The 24379-nt window shown below is 53.8% G+C and overlaps 1 protein-coding gene across 2 annotated transcripts in view; it reads left to right on the top strand.

The window, feature by feature from the left end:
- The first annotated feature begins 571 nt into the window (after positions 1–571).
- Positions 572–24379, top strand: part of SLC9A5 (solute carrier family 9 member A5) — a 59600-nt gene continuing 35792 nt past the window's right edge. For both annotated transcript variants that reach the window (XM_090063113.1, XM_090063112.1), the window contains exons 1-3: positions 572–856; positions 21641–21943; positions 23880–24043. In XM_090063113.1, coding sequence (XP_089919239.1) covers positions 697–856; positions 21641–21943; positions 23880–24043 — 627 coding nt within the window. In that variant the 5' untranslated portion in view covers positions 572–696. The remainder of the gene's footprint in view (positions 857–21640; positions 21944–23879; positions 24044–24379) is intronic.

The raw sequence follows: 24379 nt of genomic DNA, 5'->3' as shown, positions 1-24379 counted from the left end.
CTGTTCAGCTGTAAAAACAGTTCACTGCACGTTTAGGGAGTGCATTGGATCAGGTCCTGGTCTGCATGCAGGATCTTCCCAAGGGAGGAGACCTGGAGCAGAATCAGAACTGATCGTGGTCTCCTCACACTCCTGAGCTGTCTGGCATGTCGCCAGTCCCCGCCAGGGGCAAGAGACAGCCTGAGGGGCTCAGGTGGCCAGCTGGGAGGAGACCGGGTTTCCCTTTCCTTAAAAGGACCCTGCTCCGTCCAGGTGATGTGCTGGACAGCAGGCTGGTGCGGAGGGAGGGCGAAAGGAGCTGGCACCCCCAGGGGACGGCTAGCTGACAGCCATGGCCCCACCCCAGTGCCTTCTGTCTTGCCCCAAGCTTTACGTTGTCTCTGCGCCCCCGCGGACCCAGCCTGCCCTTGAAGGACTTTGCAGCAGCCTCAGGGGAGCTTGAAATCGCAGAGGCTGCGAGCAAACGAACTGCCCAGTGCCCCGCCCGGGGGCCGCGAGCGCGCAGCGGCGGGGAGCCGTCGCCCCGCGCCAGGCGCTCTGGCAGGGCTCAAGGTCGAGGCGGAGGGAGGCGGAGGCGGAGGCGCCGCGGACTGTCGGGGTGTCGCTGCCCCACGTGCACGTGACGTGCCTCCCGGAGCCAGGAAGCGCCGCCGGGGCCGCGCGGCGCGGAGGAGCGGCGCGGCGCGGCGCGGGGCCATGCGGCCCCCCCCGGGCTCGGCGCCGGCCTGCGCCCCCGGCACCCCGCCGGGCTCGGCGCCGCCCCCGGCCTCGGAGCTGCTGCGCTGGCAGTGGCAGGAGGTGCAGGTGCCCTACCTGGTGGCGGCCTGGATCCTGGTGGCCAGTCTGGCCAAGATCGGTGAGTAGCGGCGCGGCCACGAGGAGCCGAGCCCGGCCGCCCCCGGGCCTCCAGCCAAGCCCGCGCCGAGGCGCCGCCCTGCGCCCAGGTGCGTGCGCCGGTGCGGGCAGCGGGAGCCGGCCCCGCGCACCCCCGTACCCGCGGCCCTGGGCTGCCTGCTCGGGGCACACGGAGCAGACCGCCGCGAGCAGCGCTTGCGGGGAGAGGCGGCGCCGCTGAGCCGACGCCGCGGGGCGCCGGGCGGCACCTGAGCCCGGCCCGGCGGAGCGGGGCTCTGACCGCCGGGGGCGAGAGCGCGGCGGCCGGCAGGAGACGGGGCCCCGGCCCGGCCCCGCGGCCCCCGCCTGGGAGCTGCTCTTGGGCAGGGAGGCGTTGCGGACAGAGGGCCAAGTGCATCGAGGGTGGCTCGTTGCAATGCTGGTTCCCTCCCCACCATGGAAGGGGTCGGAGAAGAGCAGAAACACCAACGGGGAGAAAATTCTGTGGGAAAGAAGATTAAAGAGATTAGGGCAGGTGGTGCAGAGGACTGTTGAAGAAAAGGGCCTGTGATGGAGAGCTGTGAGGCCTCCCAGGTGTTCCTGGCCACTCAGTCCCATGGCTGTGCAGTAAGAGGGCACCCAAGGAAAGGCAAATTAGGATGGGTAGGGCATACCCCATTCCAGGCTGTAGAATTCATTGCGCTGAGATTTCAGGGCGGCCAAGAGGTTAGCAGGATTTCTGGGAGGAGTGAGCCTTTTTATAAATAATAATATATTCATTATGTAAATAATAATGATAACATGCACGTTGGCATGAGATAGCGTAAGAAACTAAAGACATGGAAACCTGTGTAGAGCTTAAGGGCATAAACCAGTCACTGATTGATGCAGGTGAGGAAGAAGTGTCCTATGTGGACAGTTCATTTAGTAGATTTCATAGATTTCATAGACATTAGGGCTGGAAGGGACCTCAGGAGATCATCGAGTCCAGCCCCCTGCCCAAAGGGCAGGAAGTCAGCTGGGGTCATAGGATCCCAGCAAGATAAGCATCCAATTTACTCTTGAAGGTGTTCAGTGTAGGTGCTTGAACCACCTCCGCTGGCAGACTGTTCCAGACCTTGGGGGCTCGGACAGCAAAGAAATTCTTCCTTATGTCCAGCCTGAAACGGTCTTGCAGGAGTTTGTGACCGTTCGACCTCGTCATCCCTTGGGGCGCCCTGGTGAACAGACGTTCCCCCAGATCCTGGTGGTCACCCCTGAGAAACTAATAGGTGGCCATCAGATCACCCCTGAGCCTGCGCTTTTCCAGGCTAAAGAGTCCCGTGGCTCTCAGCCTGTCATCGTAAGATCTGTTTTCCTGACCTCTGATCATGTGCATGGCTCTCCTCTGGACTCTCTCAAGCTTCTCCACATCCTTTTTGAATTGTGGAGCCCAAAACTGGACGCAGTACTCCAGCTGCGGCCTCACCAAGGCCAAGTACAAGGGGAGAATGACGTCTCGGGATTTGTTCGAGAAGCATCTATGGATGCACGCCAGCATTTTGGTCGCTTTACTAGCCGCAGCATCACATTGCAGGCTCATGTTTATCTTGTGGTCAATGATGACCCCCAAGTCTTTTTCTTCTGTAGTGCTATCCAACGTAGCACTGCTGAGCCTATAAGGATGCTGCAGGTTTTTCCTCCCAAGGTGGAGAACCTTGCATTTTTCGGTGTTAAACACCATGAGGTTCTCGTCTGCCCATTTGCTGAGCTTGTCCAGGTCAGCCTGGATCACCCGCCTATCTTCTGGCGTGGATGCTTTGCCCCAAAGCAAAGCAAAGTAATTGTTCTCCACAGTATTTTTGCACCTTCCTCTGAAGCATTTGGTGAGTTACCAGTGTCAGAGACTGGTTGCTGTACTGGATGAACCCCAGGTCCAGTTTGTCCCAATGGCTATATACCAGGGGTGTCCAACCTTTTTGAGTGTGGGGCTGAATCATGAACTTTTTATCACCCAGTGGGCTGGCGAGCCATATTCAAAGGCCTCAAGGGAAGCTGCATCACATCACCTCCCCCAACGAAAGTACAGTGTTTACTTTTATTTCCCATTGCAGCACCTCGGTCCTGAGAAAACAGCTTGGAGGGCCGCGTGGCGGCTTGCGGGCCATATGTTGGACAGGCCTGCCTGCTATATACAGAGGCTTGTAAGAAACTCTGTATCTTTTAAAACACATTATGGGCTTAAACAGTACAAGAGAAAAAGGAATTAACTCGTAAGGCAATCCTTATCTTGGATAAGGTAATCAAGTTTTGGGAAAAAATGTAAATTTTTCCTCTCTATTGAGAACATGCACATGACAAGGAGTTATAGGAATGAGGGCTATCAGTATGGAGGAAAGGACCTGATTGGGATTTCATGAAAGTCCCTCTTCCTTACCCTATTTTATAAGTTGCGGGGGGGAAACAGTCTTCAATGACAATGAATTGGGAGCTAGATAGAATCATTCCTCATTCAGCCACTTACCAGCCCTGGATAGTCCTGCCGCTAGAGGTCATCTGGATGGTGGTGTCATTACTAACAATGTGTGTTGCTCTGGAGGTTGTCATAACTGATGGAATTTTGTCCTCCAGGGCTTGAGATGATCACCACAGGTTTTGGGACTGGGCTCGGCTACATAATTACGTTGTATGGTCAGCTTGGTGCTCTGTGTACCTGACCTTTAAACAGCAAGCCCACCCAGGAGCGCTGGTAGCGGCAGCTGCAGTCCCTCGAAATCAAGGATGACGTCCTTCAGGCCTGATGGGTCCTCTGGTGACTGAGGAGGCAGGCGACTTACATAATGCAAGAATGATGTGTGTGAGCACATGTGCATTGGCTTGGTATGAATCATAGTGGTGAACAGTCCTGGAATACCTTACTCCTTCGAAGGCCCACTCTCTAGCACAGGGGTGGGGAAAATGCAGCCTGGGGGCCAGATGCGGCCTGCCAGGCTGTTCTATCTGGCCTGCAGGGCCCCTAAAAAATTTAGAAAATTAATATTAATCTGCCCGGGGCTGCCTGTCATGCGGCCCTCGATGGCTTGCCAAAACTCAGTAAGTGGCCCTCTGCCCAAAATTATTGCCCGCCCCTGCTCTAGGACCTCTTCAGCTGAACTAAGCAGAGACAGAGAGGAAAGGGGTGAAAATAACAGGAGGGAGAGGAGAGGAGAAGAGAACAAGCAGCATAGAGGTAGAGGGAAAATCCATCCAGAGATGGGGCCAGAACTAGGGCCAAGTGGTGACTCTGATCGTTCATCTCTCATTGTGTCACAGTAGCTGACAGGAGCAGGGAGTGCACTGGGAAATCTAGACTGTGCGAATGGACGGGCTGATGGATGGGGGCTGTACAGCAGCACAGGCATCCTCCACCCCACAAGCGGTGAAGCTTTGGTGTGGGGATGGGCTGCCATTTCATGCTTCCATGTCTGATATATTGAAGGGAATCATGAGTCTCTATGCAGCATGAGACTGGGGATCATGCAACAGGGGGCAGTGGCAGCCACTTGGTTGGACTGAGGGAAGCTTAGGTTTGTCCCTCAAAAGCATGCCTTTGCCAGAGACCCGCAACTGACAGGGAGTCACCTGTGACCTTGAACCAGTGCTGGCTCTGTGTTTTTTTTATGTGAGAAATTCCCCTCCATGCTTCCCCAAGTGTGCAGTGCGGGCCCCTCCATACTGCAGTGAGATGGAGATAGCACTTCCACCCAGGTGCTGCCTTTCAGACTCAAGTCTTTCTGAGAAGGTGTCTCCTTGTCTGTTTTGGACAGATGTAAGTGCTGAACACTCTGTAAACAACCAGCAACCCTGACACACTTGGAAAACAGCAGTAACTACAGGCTTAGATGGCATCTACTGCTTCTAAGTGCCATCAAAACATTCATTATTCACTTTTTAAACATTTACGTGTTTAGACCCTTCCATCTAAGGATGCCAAAGTATCTGACAGTCATTTATAAAATTAAGAGATCCCTGTTATCTCACAAAAATTACGTTCCTGTCTGAAAATGTTTCCCAACCAGGTGTTACAGATAAACCACTAATATCTGTGTAATCAGAGAAGATGAGAAGAGGAAGGTACTTTTCTCTGATTTTCAGTTTTACTTTGTACATTTGACAGTGCTCTGCATGAACTCCATTTTAGTCTTTCCCTGTGTAGTGAACTGGATAGTCAGTCAGCCCTGCAGTCTGTATGGGTAGATCTATCACAGCATCAGGCAAGAAAAATACTTTAAAAACAAAGGGTACCTCCAGGGCAGGTGCAATGGCTGATCTGAGACACTTTCATTTACTTTGTTCTCACAGGGGCCAGGTTTCAGGTGTCTTCCCACTTTCCCCCAATGCAGTTGAGTATCATATCTATATTTCCAGTAGGAAACTGAGGCATGGAGAAAGGGCTTGCCTGAGGCCACTCAGTAAGTGGCAGTGCTAGGACACAGAGGGGGTTCATGTAGGTGCATGTGCGCCCCCTGAGAGTGGCAGTGCACCCCCTACAAAAAGGTGCTGCCAAAATAGTTGGCAGCACCTGCAGGCAGTTGTCGCTCAGCACCCCTGCTGATGACACTGGCAGTGGCATCTGTGGGTGGTTGCCGACCCCTGGTCAACACTCACAACCCCCCCCCCCACTGCTGTTGGCATCAGCAGCAACTGGAGGAGCTCCCAACTTACTGCTGCTGCACTCCCACTGCTGTGCCCCCTCAGCCACTGGGGGCATGCATCATTCATGTGCTTACCTATTGTTATTTAAAGTGGTGGGCCGAGATGAGGCTGTAGGGGAGGAGGAGACCTCATTGGGCCATACTACTGTGTTGTGTAGAGGCCCAAGCACCAGTGAGGGTATGCCTTAACACACACACATAGTTACACGTCACAAGTTTTGCTTCTCAGCAGCTTGAGGTGCAGTTTCCCAGAAACCCCTGAACATATCTTCTTGAAACTTGTCAGGCGTTCTGGCCTCAGCAGGGGCTACCATGCCTGCCAGTGTTCCTCTAAGGAGTAGCGGTCCATGAGCATGCTGCTTCGGTCCATGAGCGCGCTGCTTCAGTGTGGCATGGGACACTTACTGAAGGTAAGCCCCTCACTCCTCACCTGGGGCAAGCAGCGGGGTTGGGGCCTGGAGGCTGGGGGACCTGGGGGCTTTAGGGTTTGGGGGCTTTGGGGCTGGGGGGCTTTGGGGCCGGGGGCTAGGGACTGAGGCCTAGGGGGCTTTGAGGCCGGGGACTGGGGCAGGCTCCACTGGCTCCAGGACACTCCTCCGCTCTCCCACTTCGCCTTGGGGAACGAGGAGGCACGTGGCATCAGGGCTGGGGGGTGGAGCACTTCCCCGGAGCCAGCTGGTGGAGCTTGCAGAGCAGTTCCCTGGAGCTGGCAGAGCCTGCACCAGCCCCCAGCCCCAGCCTCTATCCCTGCCTTGCCTCACCTCAGGGAGGAGCCCCTGCCTCCCCTGAGGGAGGTTCTGCTGGCTCCAGGGAGCAGCTCTGCGGGCTCCATCGGCTCCAGGGAGGTGCTCCACTCCCCATCCCTGATGCCACATGCCTCCTCGCTCGCCGAGGTGAAGCGGGGGAATGGAGCAGTTCCCTGGAGCCCGCAGAGCCCATGCCAGGCTCCCCACTCTGTGCAGCCCACCCTGAGGTGCCCATGCAGTTGCCACCAGAATGGAGCTGATGCCAGAGATGTGGAGCCCAGCACAGCTGTTTGCAGCCCGCCTGCTGCTTGCTGTAGTTGTCCAGAGCCCGGACTGGCTACAAACAGCTGAGCTGGGCTCCAGAAGCCTGCCGTCACCTCTGTGCTAGGAGTGGGGAGAGACCAGGGCTGCGCTGCCTCAGGCCCCTCCCCCACCGCCCGCTTCGAGGTGCAGGTGCACACGCCGGTGCAGAGCTGATGCCAGAGCCCGGTACAGCTGTTTGGAGCCTCCCAGCTGCAGCCAACCCCTGCTCTGGGTAGCTGCTGCCAGCGACGGAGCCCGGGCTGCTCCCAGCAGGCAACTGGGATACTGCAAGCCCTGCTGGGAGTAACCCAGGCTCCGTCGCTGGCAGCAGCTACCCAGAGCCGGGGCTGGCCATGGCGTGCCGAGCAAAATGGCCTCGCGTGCCATGCTCGGTACATGTGCTGAGGGTTGCCTACCCCTGATCTAGGGGTTCTCACAAAAGGAAAACTATTCTCATGTTTTTCCAGCCCCTCCAGATCCCAGCTTTCCATGCCAGCCTACCCATTCAGGTGTAGCATAGCTGAATGCAGAGCTTTCATTTCTTTTAATTTGGCACCTGCATTTCCTAAAGTTTATTCTGTGGTGTCACATCAGCAATGTTGTCTTTATTTTATTTTGTTACGTCAAGGTAGCAGAGCACTGCTTTGCCTAAAGATCTAATAGCTATTGTAGATGAGCCTTGCTGGATAACTATTTATGGTGTTAAGGCACTGAAATTCATACACGTGGCCAAATTACAGTTGCCGTGGGAACATTTAATTCTGAAATTCCTGACTAGTGTGTGTAAAATTAGAGCTCTTAACACCCTTCCCCCGGTTACTGCACCACGAGCACAAAGGCATTTAATATTTCTGTATTCAGTTCCAGGGATTATAGGCATTTTCTGTGACTCGCATGGCAGCAGGCTTCAACCCACTGTGCACAGCATCTTTTAAAGCAATATTCACTAGTACTCAGTTCCTCCCACCTGGAGCAGAGCAACCAGGATTACAGGGTCAGTAGATGGTAGGAGAACTGAGTCAGCCTGGAGCAAATAGCCAGCTGATGAGGCATTGTCTTCTGAAGGCAGCCAGGCTCAGCCACCAGAGATGATGAGCTGCCACTGAGAAGCTTTGGCTTTGGCTTTTCCAGGCTTCTCCTCAGGATGGAAAGCTTGCTTGTGTGGGTTGTGTGATGATGGGGATAAGAGGATTCTGTTTAGGAGAGCTGGGCACTCAGCTAGCTTGTGTTTTTTAGGTAGTAACCAGTGCCCTTGGCAGTGCAAAATAGAGACCAAATATACCCTTGACAGCTGGCTGCACTCAGGACATTGACACCTTCTCTGTAAAGTGCCTTGAGAACTTGTATGGAAGTCTTGCAAAACCAGAAGTTATTACCTTCATTCCTGTTCATGGATTTCAGCACAGAGTATATTGGTGAGGCTTAGCAAATAAGAAAGAGCCTTGAGTTGAACATGTGTCATGAATCACATGTGGTCCCAGCTTGTAAGAGTGTGTGGGAAGGGGATAGAAACATCTGTGAACTAGTGTGAAAGCCATAATGTGAAGGGTGTGACATGCAATGGGCAACCAACTAAAAATACGCCCAAATTTTGTATTTTAAAGCTGTATTTTTTCCTCAGCATGTATGTAAGTTAGCACCAGCTCTCTGTCCCAGAGTACATGGAAAGCATGGGGCCATGAATGCCATGTGTCCTCGAAGGCTGGGGGGTCACAGCAACTGCCCGCAGGCAGTGGTGTTGGCGGCGGGGGTGTGGTGTCAGCAAGCAGAGAGCTCCCACAGGCAGCCGTGGCAATGTCAACGGGGGCGGTCTGAGCAGGCGGCTCCCGCAGGCTGCCACAATGGCAGGGGGTGGGGGTGGCAAATGCTGACCAGTGGTCAGCGACCACCCGCAGATGCCACTGGCAGTGGCAAGGGCAGCAGCAAGGCGGGCGGGGGGGTGGGGGGGTGGCAAGCAGTGACAGGGGACTGAGCAGTTCAGAGGTGAGGCTGTCCTGGTCATACAACAACCACTGCTGCTCTCGCTGCTGCAGCGAATAGTGACAGAGGCTACATCTGCACTGCACAGCCCAGGATGTTCACCTCTTCATGCTCTTAGCAGCCAGGTCCCACTCAGCACCTTTATTGCACCTTCCAGGTGCATCTGCATATCTTCTCTTCACCTGCACTGGCTGCAGCAGGATCAGCATAGTTTGCCTGCTGGGCCATTCTGCTGCCTGGAGCTGGTGTTCCCCAAGGCCCTAGGTAGGTTAAGTGGCTGGACCATAGAAATTGCACTTTTTGGGTCCTTTTCAATCCATTCAGGCCCAGGGCAGACCTGTTTCCCAGATCCTATTTCCCACCACAATGTGAGTATCTTGATCATGAGGCTCCTTCCACCTGGGTTATTTCCCAGCTCCTAAGGCTGGCTCAGGGGTCATGAGCCATGGGCACCATGACCTGTCATCTCCATCGGTGTCCTGCCCCACAGGCCCTGTGAGGAGGGGCCAGATCTTTTTGTGGAAGGCACCATCCTCTTGTAACATCATTTCTGTTATCCAGCACATCCTCCCCTGCTGCCAGCTATCTCTGAGCCATGGTCTCCATAGCCATGCTCCAGTGCTTTCCTTTGAAGCCCTTAGGACCCTCCTTTGCTTTTGGTCTTGTCTCTGAGTTCCCTTCATTTTAATTTCCTTGCCCTTTGGTGGCTCCCAAGGACTCAGAGTTGCTGCCAATGTTCTTTGTGTGACTCTGGTAAGATCTTGCAGTTGGCATCTTTGGGTTTGCTGCTCAAAATTACATAGGCCTTCTTTGCCACTTCTGTAGGGTGACCAACCATCCCTAATTGGGCAGAATAATCCCATTCTGGGACTGTCAAGTCAAGGTCCCAGGCTGCATGACTCCAGGACAGCATTTGTCCTGGATTCTCAATATCATGTAGAGACAGGGAAACCACAGGTTTCCCTTTCCAGGCTGGAGTTCCAGCCTGCAAGGGGCTGCTGGGAGTGGGATGCAGGGGGCACCACATGCATGTGTGCACCCACACACATGCACATGGCTGGGAATACAGCTAGGCAGTGTGGAGAGAAGCTCCCTGCAGGTAAGTCTGTGGGTGGGAGGTGGCATGGGGGGAGTGTGGGGGGACAGATCAAGGCCCCCATGGTGAGAGAGGGAGTGGGACAGCGCTGGGGGTGCTGCCAAGCCAGGGTGGTGCATGGGGCCAAAGCCCGGGGCATGGAGCAGGGCAGAGCCACATGCAGCTTGTCCAGGGGGCATGGCGGGAGGAGACATGGGGGGCACATGCTGGGGGGGCATGAGAGGCCACATGCCCTCTCAGATTTATGCATGGGGTGGGGGTGGGGGCAGATGTGGACTGCCTGCTGTGGACTCTGGGCTCCCCACCCTGCTGCCATCCCCTAGGAGCTCTGCGTTGGTCTCACCACCATGGCGAAGTGCCTTCTCCCTGCCTGGCAGCAGCAAGGGTGGCAGCTGTATGGAGTTGTGCTCCCCACTCTCTGTCAGGTGGACAGTGGGCTCATGGCCAGCATGGGGCTCCCAGGGAAAAAGCAACAGGGTGGGGAGCCCCGAGCCACCAATGGACAGTCCACATCCTCCCCACTCTGCTGAGCTCTGTTCTGGCCAAGCCACAGGAGGTGGGGTGGGGAAGAAGAGGGGTGGGGAGAAGTGGGCATGTGTCCTGCCTTTCCATTTTGAAAAAGTGGTCACTCTACACATCTGAGGCCTGCTTCATGTAGGAACTGCTTTGAGGATGTGGGTGCTACCTTCTGGTTCCCATGGTGGAGCTCATGCCCACAGACCCCCAGAGGGTCTATTGTAGCCATGGCCACTGTAAGGGGCTGCACTGTTATTCACCCAGTGCCATGCAGCACCCACCTCCTTTGGCACAGATGTGCAAGCCCTGGGAAAGAAACTAATACATGTGCACCTATGTTTGCTGTAAGGCTCTTGGTGGTGTCTAGAAGCAAGTTCTCAGGGACTAGCAGGCGATAAGCTGGGTTCTGCTAACTCTAAACCTGACTTTAGGGGAGGGGGCTTGGAGCCTGTCACTCTCCTGGAAACTCTCCAGAGTTTTGTTCCTGTTGGCATGATGTAGTGTCACAGACTGTTTCAGTCTCCTGGCGTGAGTCAAGTACAGCATGTTCCCCACCTGCTTCTTTTAGCTGCTGCCCTTCTCATGTGCCACCTGCAGAGCTGCAGAGGGGTTAAGAAAGTCTCCTTTACTGTCTAGGATGGATCTGGTAGAAGTCCATAGAGGGTGTGGCACTCATGTGTCAGTAATTGGTCCCTTTACCTTGGTTGTGGACTTAGCTTGAGGGGTGCAGTCCTGGTACTACTGATACTGCTGCTTGAGAGGAACCTTTAGCTTCAGCAATGTAATCATTGTCTGTATCCAAAATACAGTTTGACTTTCAGCTACACCGGTTCAGAGCTTTGGGAGCAGGAGCCCAGGGCTGTAAGTGGGGTGGGAGGAGGGCGAGAAGTAAAAAGGTGCGTATGAATAGCTGTGCTCCCTGAACATAGGGCATGGGCCCATTTCCTCTGTCTCTGGAGCCTGGCCCTTTGTGTGAGGTTTACACAGTGGACTACACAGCTCTGATATCTGCACAGGACTTAGCTATATGCACTTTGCATATCTTTTCCAGAATTGCTTATGGCATCTAGCTGCTCCCCAGACATTGGTACCTGCCAGCTGGCTGCAGGATATGTGACCCAGAGACCCAGACATGGTCCCAGCCTCTCACACCCTTCTATCCTTAGCCCATTAGCATTAGTTTCTCTTCCTCAAACCATTTCTTGTGCAGCCTAGCCATTATGCTTGCCATTACAAGCTGGATAACCCTTATGTACTTCCAGTGGGCTCTGCAGAACCATCCCAAAAGTCAGTAAGAAATGGGCTTTGAACCTTATTTCTACTGCTGCTTTTCCTCCTCTCTATTTTGGCAGTTTCAGGGAGCTTTCAGATCACCCAAACCCAAGTTTTAAGTCATGCTCCCTGTCCCTGTCTTGCCATTGCAACAGCAACTGAGACTCCAGAGGAGATCTAGAGGGACCTTACTGTCATGGCAGCCCAGTGGCCCCATGGCTAACTGCAGAGGAAGGGGATCCATATTGAGCAGAATAATTTGGTTCACACCTGCTGAAGCTGAATGGCAGAGAAGCTAACACATGTTGTTGTGAGTCTAGAGGTCTGACTTTTGAACCATCTTCTGGACTTGCGGTGCAAGAGTCCCCCAGTTGATCCAGCTGTACATGGTACCTGGTCATTCAGGAGTCAAAAGCAGCTTGATGTGATGCTGATCACATCACTACCTTGTGTGCCTTTGGCTACAGAAAATGGCCTGATCATGCTACCCCAATCTTCTGCTTGGGTAGGGAAAATCCTTAACTGGCCTTGTGTTACAAACATTGTTGGGCTGTAAGGGAGCTCTGAGTACTGAGGGAGGGGAAGGGGACAGTTCAAGAAAGGCCTCTGTTCAGTGTGCAGGAGTGCTTAAGAAAGCAAATGAATACTGGGGGGCTAAAGCCAGGGTAGAAACTGTCTGGCACCTTCCTGTAAATCAGTGACACTCCTCACTTGCAGTGCCTGTTCAGGCCTGATCACCATATCTCAGAAAGTTACAGGAGAAATAGAGAGGCTCAGAAAAGGGTGACCAGAATGGTCAGAGCCTAGTGGGAGCTTGGGAGTGTTTTCTTGGAGAGGAGATGTGCAAAAGGGGAACTGAGAGTGCTGTGTGGGATAAGGACTGGCAGAGCTGGCCTTAGGGAAAGTGGTGCCCTGGGTGAGTTTTCACAGATTTCATAGACATTCGGGCTGGAAGGGACCTTGGAAGATCACTGAGTCCAGCCCCCGGCCCCAGGGGCAGGAAGTCAGCAGAGGTCATAGGATCCCAGCAAGATAAACATCCAAATGTCTCTTGAAGGTGTTTAAAGTAGGTGCTTGAACCACCTCTGGCAGCAGTCTATTCCAGACTTTGGGGGCTCAGACAGTAAAGAAGTTCTTCCTTATGTCCAGCTTGAAGCAGTCATGGAGGAGTTTGTGACCATTGAACCTTGTCATCCCTTGGGGTGCTCTGGTAAACAGATGTTCCCCTAGATCCTGGTGAGCACCCCTGATAAACGTATAGGTGGCCACCAGATCACCCCTGAGCCTGCGCTTTTCCAGGCTGAAGAGTCCCATAGCTCTCAGCCTCTCTTCATAAGGTACAGACCTCTGATCATGCTCGTGGCTCTCCTCTGGACTCTCTCAAGCTTCTCCACATCCTTTTTGGCTTGTGGAGCCCAAAACTGGACACAGTACTCCAGCTGTGGCCTCACCAAGGCTGAGTACAACAGGAGAATGACATCTTGGAATATGCCTGAGAAGCATCTATGGATGCAAGCCAGCGTTTTGCTCACTTTACTATTCGCAGCATCACATCGAAGGCTCATGTTCATCTTGTGGTCAATCATGACCCCCAAGTCCTTTTCACCTGTAGTGCTAAGCAGAGTAGCACCGACAAACCTATAAGCATGCTGTGGGTTTTTCTTCCCAAGGTGGATGTCCCGGGAAGCGGGGTGATGCCGGATACTTACCTGCAGCCCAGAACAACGCTCCTGGAGAACAGCGGGTGGAACCTGTGCGGCTCGTGAGCCGCCTCTATGTGCAGCTGTGGCCGGCCGGTGACGTCAGCACCAGATGCCGGCCGGCAAAGATAAAAATGGTGGCGGCTGCAGCGGAGGGGCGGATGGCCCTGGGAAGGAGCTGCTGCAGGCGCCGCAGGAGAAGCAGGTCCCGGAGGAGCATCCTAAAGGGGCCGAAGAGCCGGAGCGAGGAGTGTTGGGGAGAGAAGCACCCTGTCGGCATCTGGCATCGGGCTCCAGGGAAGTGAGTACTGGCCTGGAGGAGGAAGAGTGGAGGCAGCCACGAGGACCCTGCAAGACACAGGTGGAAGGTCGGACTGGTGGGGAGTGGAGGACGGCACACCAGGAGGCAAGAGCTCGGGAGGACCCAGATGAAGGGTCATGATCAGGGCAAGGTCACTGCCCAAGCCCAGGAGGCCAAGCGTGAATGGGCTCGTGCTTAGGGGACTAGGTGAAGTAAAATACACGGGGAGTGGTGGAGTAGCACTGTAGTCAGGGCTGCAGGCGATTGGCCCCACGTTGGGGAAGTCTGGTGAAAGCACCCGGGATACCAGGCATAGGGAGGCCATAGAACCGGTCCCAGAGGTAACATCTTGGAGAGTGGGGTTAGCAGCGAGCCTTGCTAGGAGTTTCATAGTTTCATAGTAGCTAGAGTCGGAAGGGACCTAAGTAGATCATCTAGTCCGACCCCCTGCCTTGGCAGGAAAGAGCACCGGGGTCAGATGACCCCGGCAAGTTGCTCATCTAACTTCCTTTTAAAAATCCCCAGGCTAGGAGCCTGCACCACTTCCCCTGGAAGCCGGTTCCAGGCCCTAGCCGCCCTGACTGTGAAGTAGCGCCTCCTAATATCTAATCTAAACTTACCCTCCGCCAGCTTGTGACTGTTATTCCTGGTCACTCCTGGCAGCGCACGGGGGAACAGGGACTCCCCCAATACCTGCTGATCCCCCCTGACCAGTTTGTAGCAGGCCACAAGGTCCCCCCTTAACCTTCTCTTGTGGAGGCTAAACAGGTTCAGGTCCCGTAGCCTCTCCTCATAAGGCCTGCCCTGCTGACCCCTGATCATACGAGTGGCCTTCCTCTGAACTCTTTCCATATCGTCCACGTCCCTCTTGAAGTGTGGCGCCCAGAACTGGACGCAGTACTCCAGCTGCGGCCTGACCAGTGCCGCATAGAGGGGGAGGATCACCTCCCTGGACCTGCTCGAGATGCATCTGTGGATGCATGACAGGGTACGGTTGGCCTTCTTGACTGCCTCCCCACACTGCCGGCCCATGTTCATCGTGGAGTCAATGACGACTCCAAGATCCTTTTCCGTCTCCGTGCTGGCAAGAGGGGAGTTCCCCAACCTGTAAGTGTGGTGCTGGTTCTTCCTCCCCATGTGCAACACCTTGCACTTATCAGTGTACACAACCTGACCCCACAAGGCGTCAGTACGCAAGTGGGAAGGGAGGATCTGCTAGGAAGGCCTCAAGACATCACTGAGGCGGCCCAACAAAGGTGGCATGAGGCCAGGGTGCAGGGGTGGTGGAGCCCTGTGAACAACCGCTGGGTCGGACCCGGGCATCGAGGTACCTGTCAGATGACCCTGCCCATTGCGGAACATCAAGATGTGGCAGGCGAGAGCAGGATCATTGACGCTGGAGGGTAGAGCTCCCTCGATGCTTCGAAAGGGCCTGGAAGTGGAGTAACACCTGGCAGGAAAATCGGAGCCACATCCACGTGGATAGTGAAAGCCCGTGAATTTCAGTTTTTCAGTATTCCCCCTGGTTTCCCCCACGTGGCTTCCCTGCAAGTCAGCAGCACTGCTGCAGACAGAGGCAGGCAGGCAGGGGCACAGGACGCAGTCCAGTGGGGAGACAGAGTGGCATGATGCACCAGGCGGGTGGGCAGGTGGGCAGGCACTTCTGCTGCCAGCTGCACTGCCCAGCACAGCTCCTCCTGAGCAGCAGCTGGAGGTTGGGCTGGGAGCCACTCCTCTTGCCTAGGGTAGGAATTGGCTTGAGTGGGGTGGGGGAAGAGTGCTGTGTGTGTATGGGGGCAGCATCCCTATGACTATAGCACCTTGGGCTGTCACCCACATCACCCACTCCTAAGGCTGGCTCTGAGGACTAGTTTAAGGAATGTAAATCATGAGCTCCTCTGAACTCTGTCTTCCAATGCTACACTAATGTTATTGAGCTGTAGTATTTTTGGCACCCTGAAGTGTGTCAGGGAGGAAAGAGAGCAAGGTCACTGCCCCAGTGATTTTCCTAGGTTGCCTGGATTCACCACAGAGGGGTGGGTTTCAGGGCAGTTCTGAGTGGTGGTAGAAGCAGCCTGGGTCTCCTGCACAGAGACTGCTTGGCTGCTCAATGAAGTCAGCATACAACAGGGGACTGGGTAGACTCACTCTTGGCATATAAACTCTGACTTGCTTCTTGCAGCTGACACAGTAGAGAAGGAGCTCAGGATAGGACCTGAATACCTTGCAGGTGTGGGCCTGTTGGGAACAGTGTGAGAGGAGGCAAAGACAGCACTGAGGATGTAAGGGTCAGTGTTGCTTATGGCCTTGAAGGCGGGGACAAGAAGTGTCTGGGTGATGTGGTGAAGTGATGGTGGTGATGGATATGGGCAAGCAGCAAAGTAATTCAGGGACCAGGATGTGGACAAGTTGATAGGCCAGGAGAAGATGAGCTCCTGCATGTGGGACCAACTGAGAGGGGTTGGGTCAGAGGCTGAAAGGCTGAAACTGGAGAGAGTGAAAGGGGTTGGGTCAGAGGCTGAAAGGCTGAAACTGGAGAGAGTGAGTTCTTGGAAACCATGACGGTAGTGAAAGAAGTGGCAAGGCTTGTCTCTGTCCTGGCTGCACGGGCTGGCAGAGAGGGGCAGTCAACTGTCAGCATGTCCTCCTGGAGTAGATGTTGGGGATTGGCTTTGCCATGGGACTGGACAGAAGCAGGCAGGTCAGAGCAACCATGGCTGGTGGAGTTTGGTGTGTCAATGGGACCCCTTAGAGAGAGGGTGAAGGAAGTGGAAGGGGATTGAGAATAGAGCCCTGTGCAGACCCCCACAGAGTGACAACAGGACCCCCAGAGAAAATGATAGGCAGTGCATTAAAAACCAGTAAAAGGAAACGCTCTTTCAAACAATACCTTGGCAGCCTGTGGAACTCACTGCCCCAAGACACCAGTGAGGTCAAGAGCATAGCAGGTGTTTAGAACAATTTGGATGCATCCTTGAATAGTCAGAGTGATGTTACATGTTACACTTGGTTCTCTCCAAGGTGCGCGCATGTGTGGCCACGCATAATTTAATACCTTGCCACGCACTAACTTATGAATGCTGCGCACCTGCCTGGAGAGGAGCTGGGGTGCGGCAAGGCAAGGCGAGGCAGGGGCTGGGGCTGGGGACTGGCTCGGGCTCTGCCGGCCCTGGGGAACTGCTCTGCTCCCCAGCCCCGAGGCCATGTGCCTCCTCACTCCTGAAGGCAGGGGCTGGGGGCTGCCGCCAGGAAACTGCTCCACTGCCCAGCCCCAAGGCCATGTGCCTCCTCACTCCCAGAGGTGCAGCGGGGGTGGGGGCTGGGGCTGGCGCAGGCTCTGCTGGCTCTGGGAAACTGCTCCGTTCCCCAGCCCAGAGTCCACGTGCCTCCTCACTCCCAGAGCAGGGACATGTGCAGAGCTTGGCTTCCCCAGATCTCAGATTAAATGCTGCAGGCAGCAGCAGCTCGAGGCAGCCAAGAGTGCACCCTGACATTTCACTCCTCTTCAGACAGCAGGTTGATCTGCCAGCGACATTGTTTACACAGCCCGATGTACCATGGTTGGATTCACTTTGGTTGCCTGCAGCAGGGAAAGGCGTGTGGGGCAGAGCAGGATGGTGCAGAACCTGGGTGTGCATCAGAGGAAAAAGAGCAGGCACAGGGAATCATTCCTAACCATGAGATAGTTTGGCAGTGCTGGTTACAGTTGTGTTGGTCTAAGGACATAGGCAAACAAGGTGCTTTTGGTAAATTATATCACATTTACCCAAAGAACTTTGTTTAACCATGACATAAGATTTCTGCTTCATGAATAGGGAGTCCCCGTTACTGAGTTTGGGGAACTGCTCTGCTCCCCAGCCCCCAGTCTTATGTTTGGAGGATTATTGCAAAATCCATTGCACGAGGATCTGTTACATGAGCCTAGTATACTAGGCTTAGCATAGTCCGGATCCAGGCTTAGCAAAAGGGGGAGGCAGGACCGAAGCAGCGCACTCACGGACCGAAGCAGCGTGCTCACGGAGCACTACACCTTAGAGGGAACATTGGATCATACTAAGGGCACTTGAAATACAAGCATTCACTGGTTAAAGCACATTAACTTGTACTAAGTACCTCTGAGTCTCTCAAACTTAGACTGCTTCAGGTAAGGGTTAATTCTGGGCTGTGCTGTATAGACTATATTAAGATAATTTCATTCTGCTCCACGGAGATAAAGCGTGCAATTTGCAGTCTTCTGGCATCGCAGGATGCCCTGTTCCCAGCCCCTCCCCATCCTGCTACCTCTAGAACAGGAATAAGGCCCAGGTGTCCTGGCTCCTAGCCACGCCCCTGCTCTCCTGCCCTCTAGTGGCAAGTCAGAGCTGTGCAGGCAAGAAATGTATTTAGCCGAATCCAAGATAAAGTTAAGGAGATCCCCTAATAATTGAATTCTATACATAGAAAATGATAAATTTATTATAATTTTCCAAGTATAGAATTGAATTAGTGGTAAGTTGTTTTAAATTCATCCTTCTACTACCGTGGCAAGGAACACAGCAGCAGAAGGTAGAAGGCAAGACCCCTGCCCCTTGCTCCCTTGCTTTCCTGTGCCTGTCCCCGCTGCACCTGCCCCCACCATATGTCCCTGCCACAAGCCTCCCTGCTGCCTGTTCCTCCATTCCTGTGCCTGCCCTCCCCCACCCTGTTGCCTCTCCCTACCACTCCTTGCCTCCCCCATCACCTGCCCCCAACCTCTTGCTCCCTCCTCCCTGCTCACCCCCTCCCATTTACCTTCTGCTGCAGCTCTGCTCTTTGGGGCAATCAGCACCATGACTGGACTATGCCTTAGATCAGCCCCACCAGCTGGGCTGGATTGGGGCTAGAGGATCAGGAGCCAGAACAGAAGGTAATGGGGGAAGGGGCAGCTGGGGGTGGGGGGAGCAGGGGGTGGGGGAGGCAAGGGGGGCAGCCACAGTCAAAACAGGAGAAGGCTTCAGGCTTCCTCCTCTCCTTGCAGTCTCCCCTATGCTCCCCTGGCTGTGAGTCCCCTTCCCTGCTAAACAAGCTACCCCAGAGCAGCTCAAGCTTTAGCCCTAAGCCTGGGGCTAAACCAGGAGCTGAACTGCTGCCTGCCCCAGGATGGTACTCAAATTCAAGAACAGTTTTGTCCCTTCCAATTTGCTGACTGGCAAAGAAAGAAGCAACCCCCCCCCCCGTCTTGTACTTGAGTAAACATGGCAACTCTTATTGCTCACAGCATGTTCTCACTTTGGCCCTGCTTAACAATCCACAGATTTAGTATGGTCTACATTTAACATATAACTTCACCCTCACAGTCAGGTCTGGGGACTGGCTTTGTCACAGCTCAGGGTCTTGGGCCTTGCTCAGGGGATTGGGTCCTGTAGGATTTTGGCACATGGAGTTCCCCACACACACTTAGGCTGGAGGTGCTGTCTAGGGGCACACAGTCTTTCTCCTAGCTTCTCTCACTGTGATTAAATCACTGATGAAGACTCTGGCTTTAATTAAACTACAGGTAGTTTAGTTGATCAGAACTTAATTATACAGCTTTGATTTAGCCAAGACTTGGGGATTAATCTGGTGTTTCCTACTGTTCGGAAAAAGCTTGTGGACTCCATTCCATCTCTTCCAGACCTGCTGCACCTCAGTAACACAGACCCTTAGCACTGTGCGGGGGCATGGACAGACCACACTGACTCCACTTATGGAGCCCCCAACCCTGCAGCACAGTGCCCTGGCAGGCCACACTTAGGTCAGCAGTGCCTGCAAGGGGAGAGAATCCAGGAGAGGGGAATCATTGGGATCCAGCAAAGTCTGAAGTGGGCTCCAAGGGAGTGTCAGAGGCCGAGTGCCCTGTGCCTTGGTGAGAGCTGAGTGTTACTGCTGCCTGGCCTATGAATGTGCAGGCAGGGCTGGCATTGACTCAAAGCTGGGATCTTTTTATCTTGGAGCTGGAAGAGAGAACCAGCTCCTGGGTCTGCCATTTGTGTGGCACTGGTGCAGGTGTTACTGATGATGGCAGGTTACCATGATAGCAATGCTGTGGGGCAGGGATGGGCCAGGGTAAGGTGTGGAAAATATCATTTTATCAGAGAGGCTGTCCACCAGGGCACACAGCAAACTTCTGTACCTGCAAGTGGTCAGAGGCAACTGAGCACATCTGAGCCCTGTTGGCTCTGAGGGGTCCTCCTTCAATTCACCCTGCTCCCTGGGGAGGGCCCTGTGCTGTGATTCCCTGTACTGAACAGATCCCTTCCACAGCACAGGACTGCAAAATCCCATGGGCAGGCAGGGCCGGGCCGGATCTGGGACTGTCACACAATCACAAGCAGCCAGCTGGACCTGCTGCACCACCTGACCTGAGCTTAAGCTCCTTGGGCTGGTACCCTGGAGTGCTGCAGGTTGCTCAGAGACGCTAGCCAGAGTCATGCTGAGCCTGAGGCCTGCTGGGAACCTTTCCAGAACTTACATGAAGCACTCAATTGTGTTGATAGGTTCTGCAGCCTTTAAAAGCAAGTAGCAGGCTCTTAAATTAGTGAGAGAGAGCATGCTGGGGGGCCACCCCAGACTGTTTTGCTTGAAAGTTAAAATGACCTGGGTTTAAGAAGGCTGCTAGAAAACTCCTGAATACCAAATGACACTGCATCCTCTCTCCAACCTGAGAGTTGCCAGTTCTTTTCATGTGAAGCTGAGGAATATAAAACAAGAAGAACTCAGTTCCTTTGCTTGTGAACTAATGTGCCAGTTTGCTTGAGGAATAATTCAGGAGATCGCAACCTTTCTGTTTCACTAGGTGGACTAGTAGGGACCTGGGCTGCAGTATGGGCTCCTACAAGGTCATCTCAGATGGCCAAGGCATGTCAACGTCATTTGCCTGCTGTAATGGTGCACTGCAAAGGGAGTCCCAGGCTTAGTCATAGAAAAATAGCATCAGAAAGGACCTCAGGAGGTCATCTAGTCCAACCCTCTGCTCAAGACTAGATCAGCCCTGTCAAAACCATCTTTGACCTCCCTGCAGTGCTCTGGGTACCAGACCAAGGGGCTCAAGTTCTGGTCAGGCAGCATGTTTACAGCACACCCTGGTGGCTGCAAGTGTCCCAACTAGCGTTGAGATAGTCCCAAAGCTGGCCCTGGCTGGGAGCAGAGCCACACAGCCAGGTACTGGAAAGGCTTGCCACTTAGGACTGGTTGCTTCACAGGAAAGTGAGGGCACTGGTAAATGTCCTGGCACCAGTAACACTGAGGCTTTCTGCTCTGGATACCTGCTTTTTCCCTCTGTTACATAATTGATAGATTGGTGCCTTGGTGTAAGAGCATAATCTGTTTGCTCAAAAATGCTCTAAAATCCTGCTTTGTAGCTGTTTAAGATTCAGTCCAGGAGCCCAGATTGAATAAACCACTTTAAAAATCTATAAATCTCCTGTTTGCACACTGGCATTTTTTACATGCTTGTAAATAAGCCTCTGTGGGAGACAGCCACACTCCATTTCGGGGAAGGAATCCGATTAGATTTCATGTTGTGCTGCAATCACTCAGATACTGTCCTGTTTCTTTGCTGAGGCAGGCTGCTGCTGAGAAGGCGATGACCATGGTACATGCTGATGCTGTTTAGGTATCTCCTGCTCCATGAGCAGGGGTAATGAGCCCCCCAGCCATGCCTCAGGGAATGGCCTGGGAAGGAGGCTGAGGCTGGGCGGCAGGTGCAGTGCTGCTTGTGGGCTGTCCTGATTTGCCAACTTTCCGATTTCTCCAGATTACAACATATGACAGCACAGAAGAAAGTAACAAATAATGACTTGGTGTTAACAAAAAATCAATATGCAACAGAAACCCGATAGGAAGCAGAGCTATCCCCTCAGCACATCTGAGAAGGGCAGAAGAAGTAAATGAGATTTGGACTTTCCCTTTTCTTTGGAGCATGACAAAGGAGACCTCTGTAGCCAGTGGGACAAGAGGATTGGAACACCTTTGTCCTTCACTTCCCTGTGTATATGGCTATGGGCTAGTCCGAGATGTGCCCCGACCCTCCTCCCCTCACAGATCTTAGTTAAGATGCCTTAGCCAAGTCCTGTTTCTGTATCTGTATATTTGGGCTGATTGCACTGCTTTGTTTTTTCCCAGGGGGCAGGGACAGAGCTTAGTAAGCTCAGGCCCTGCTGGCTCTGCCGCCTGGCTGCAGGCCTCATGCTGATGCCTTGTTTTCCCTCTCTTCCTTCCAGTGTTCCAGCTGTCTCGCAAGGTGACATCTGTGGTCCCAGAGAGCTGCCTCCTCATCCTACTGGGCCTGGGCCTTGGGGGAATTGTCTTGGCCATCGCTAAGAAAGCAGAGTACCAGCTGGAACCCAACATGTTCTTCTTCTTCCTCCTTCCCCCCATTGTTCTGGATTCAGGCTATTTCATGCCCAGCAGGCTCTTTTTTGACAACATTGGTGCAATTCTGACCTATGCAGTGATTGGCACCCTGTGGAATTCTTTCACCACTGGAGTCTCCCTCTGGGGCATGCAGCAGGCAGGGCTCATGGGTAAGCAAGCTGGGCTGTTTGAACCTCTGCCCCTCATTTACGTGGTCTGTGGGGCTGGTGGTCAGAGGAGCTGGACTGGGACAGTTACCAAGCTGTTTGCCTTTCCAACTCACGCCTTTGAGGAACATAAGCCAAAACCAAAGGTGAGGTGCCAGAGAGCTGCACTTGCCCTCCTGAGTCCAAGTCCATGGCAGGTGAATTACATCCTGTTCAAACTCCTCCAGGGGCTGGAGGCCCACAGTATCCAGGGATTGTGTAACCTTTATGTGCTTCAGGGAACAGTGCCTCTCTTGTGGATCTGTCAAGTATACAGGATAAATGGATCCTGCTTAGTGTTGGGCTGACTCATATCTTTGCTATTCTTGTCAATGACCTTTGCTGATTTTAATCCAGCTGTAGTACTCTTCATCCTCCCTGTGAAGGGCAACATCTCAAGCTTGCCACTAACTAGCTCAGACCATGCATGGCATTGTCCATAGTAGTCCAAGGAAGAGCCCTTTGTCACAATGTAGGCCAGGAGTTAGCAACCCTTAGAGCCTTACAGCCATTGGATCCAACCTGCAGAAATGGTCAGTGGTTGGTGGTGGGAACTTCCCCCATGACTGTTCTCACTGGGGCTAGGTGCACAGAGTATAGTGCCAGTCACCAGACAAACATAGGGGACAGTGCTACTGACACAAGCACTAGTTCAGGTTTGAGGGTGTTATGGCAGAACCACCTCCACACAGCTGGTATTCAGTGGTGCCAGTTCTCTGGGCCTTCAGACTGTCAATGCCAAGTGTGTATCCTGTTACCATAGGCCTCCAATGGGCTGTGCTACCCAGAAGAGAATAGTGCCAGGTGGGATTTATCCTCTGGGCATGCTGTTGCAGCCTGAGACACCAGCAAGACCAGGGGCTCATACTTGCCATGGAGAGAGCTCAGGGCATTTTAGTGGAGAGGCCACCTGATCTGTCCCCTCATCCTCATGTTCCTCATGCTCAGCATTGTTACTTACCCTGCCCTACCATTCATAACTCCAGCAGCTGCAGCTTGTCTAGAGGTGTTAGTTACTGCCTAAACTCCTTCTCCCAGGCTTAGGCTAGGCCTTGGGCATTACCTGGTGGGCTGGTCACCTTCTGTGTCTCCTGAGCATGTCCCCCCACCCCTTGGGGCATATTCCCTGAGAGAGTGGCTGGGTCACAGAGGTTGCTGCTCCCTTGGGCTCCCTTGGGTTGCTGGGCCCTGTGTCTCAAGGACCAGGTTCTCTGACACCCCTGCAGATCCTGTCCCACAAAACATGCAACTCCTTGCCACCCACCTCCTCAGATGTCTTACCAGGGCAGGGAGGGAAAGAAGATATCTCAGCCCAGCCACACTGTGGAACTGCTGGCAGGGGCTTGCTTAGGCAGGGGAAGGAGCAGTCCGGTGTGGTTCAGTGCAGCTCCTGGGAGCTCGGTTGGGGGGTGGGCTCTGTGGCCCCTGGCACAGCCATTAGCTTTACCCCATTTTCTCACAGGGCCACACCTTGGCTGTGAGATGTGCTGGACCCTGTTGTTTCCAATGAATAAACAGGAGTACATCTCTATGGTGTAAGGCAGCGCCACACAGAGACACTCCTGAATTGGGAATCATGTAACTGTGTTAATGTGGTGCCTCTACAAAAAGCTTCTCACCAACAAGCCTATGCTGGTTCTGGTTTGGGAGCTAACATGCAGAGTGGGTGCAGGGTGTGCATCCCATATCCCATGGGCAGCCTGGCCTTCCTACCACAGCCCCCATGCCTCAGTTCAGTGCACAACCATGGTAGGTTTCCTTCATTGTCATTTTTTGCCTGGTACATCTGGCTGGTTTCTCTCTGCAGAGTCAGGTGGGCAGGTGGATGGGAAGGAGGAGGTCAAGTCCGCATTGTCTCCTGAGGGTGCTGCCTGAGCCTTGTGTTTCTTTGTCTTGGCAGATAAGGGTGTGGAAGCTGGTCTGATGGATTTCCTGCTGTTTGGCAGCCTCATCTCAGCGGTGGACCCTGTGGCAGTGCTGGCCGTCTTTGAGGAGGTTCATGTCAATGAGACCCTCTTCATCATTGTGTTTGGGGAATCCCTCCTGAATGATGCTGTCACTGTGGTGAGTGCTGTTCTAAGGCTATGGCTCCTGGGATGGCTTTACCTGGTAGGACTGGGGCAGCCTGTGGGAGATTTGTCTACCACAGGGCTGCTGGCCACTGCAGAGGGGCTCTGAAGGCTAATAATTTCTCCCAGGCCAGCCAAGTGTCTCCAGCCTGGGCCTCAGAACCCTGTTGTCAGGAGGATTTCCTGTCTTTGAAGGTATAGGAGATTTTGCAGTCATCACTGGGCTCTGCCCAGCTCTTGGCTTCCTCTGTCTCTCAGTGGGAGGAGCCAATGTTTCTCGATGGCTGCAGAGATTGGGGGTCTCTCAGAAGGAGTGGAGAAGCACTGTCTG

The sequence above is a fragment of the Crocodylus siamensis genome, chromosome 9 (genome assembly GCF_052110815.1).
Source record: "Crocodylus siamensis isolate JL-2025a chromosome 9, ASM5211081v1, whole genome shotgun sequence".
NCBI classification, from domain to species: domain Eukaryota; kingdom Metazoa; phylum Chordata; order Crocodylia; family Crocodylidae; genus Crocodylus; species Crocodylus siamensis.
The sequence above is the reverse complement of the archived record's forward strand: the minus strand, read 5'-3'. Positions and strand labels throughout refer to the sequence as shown.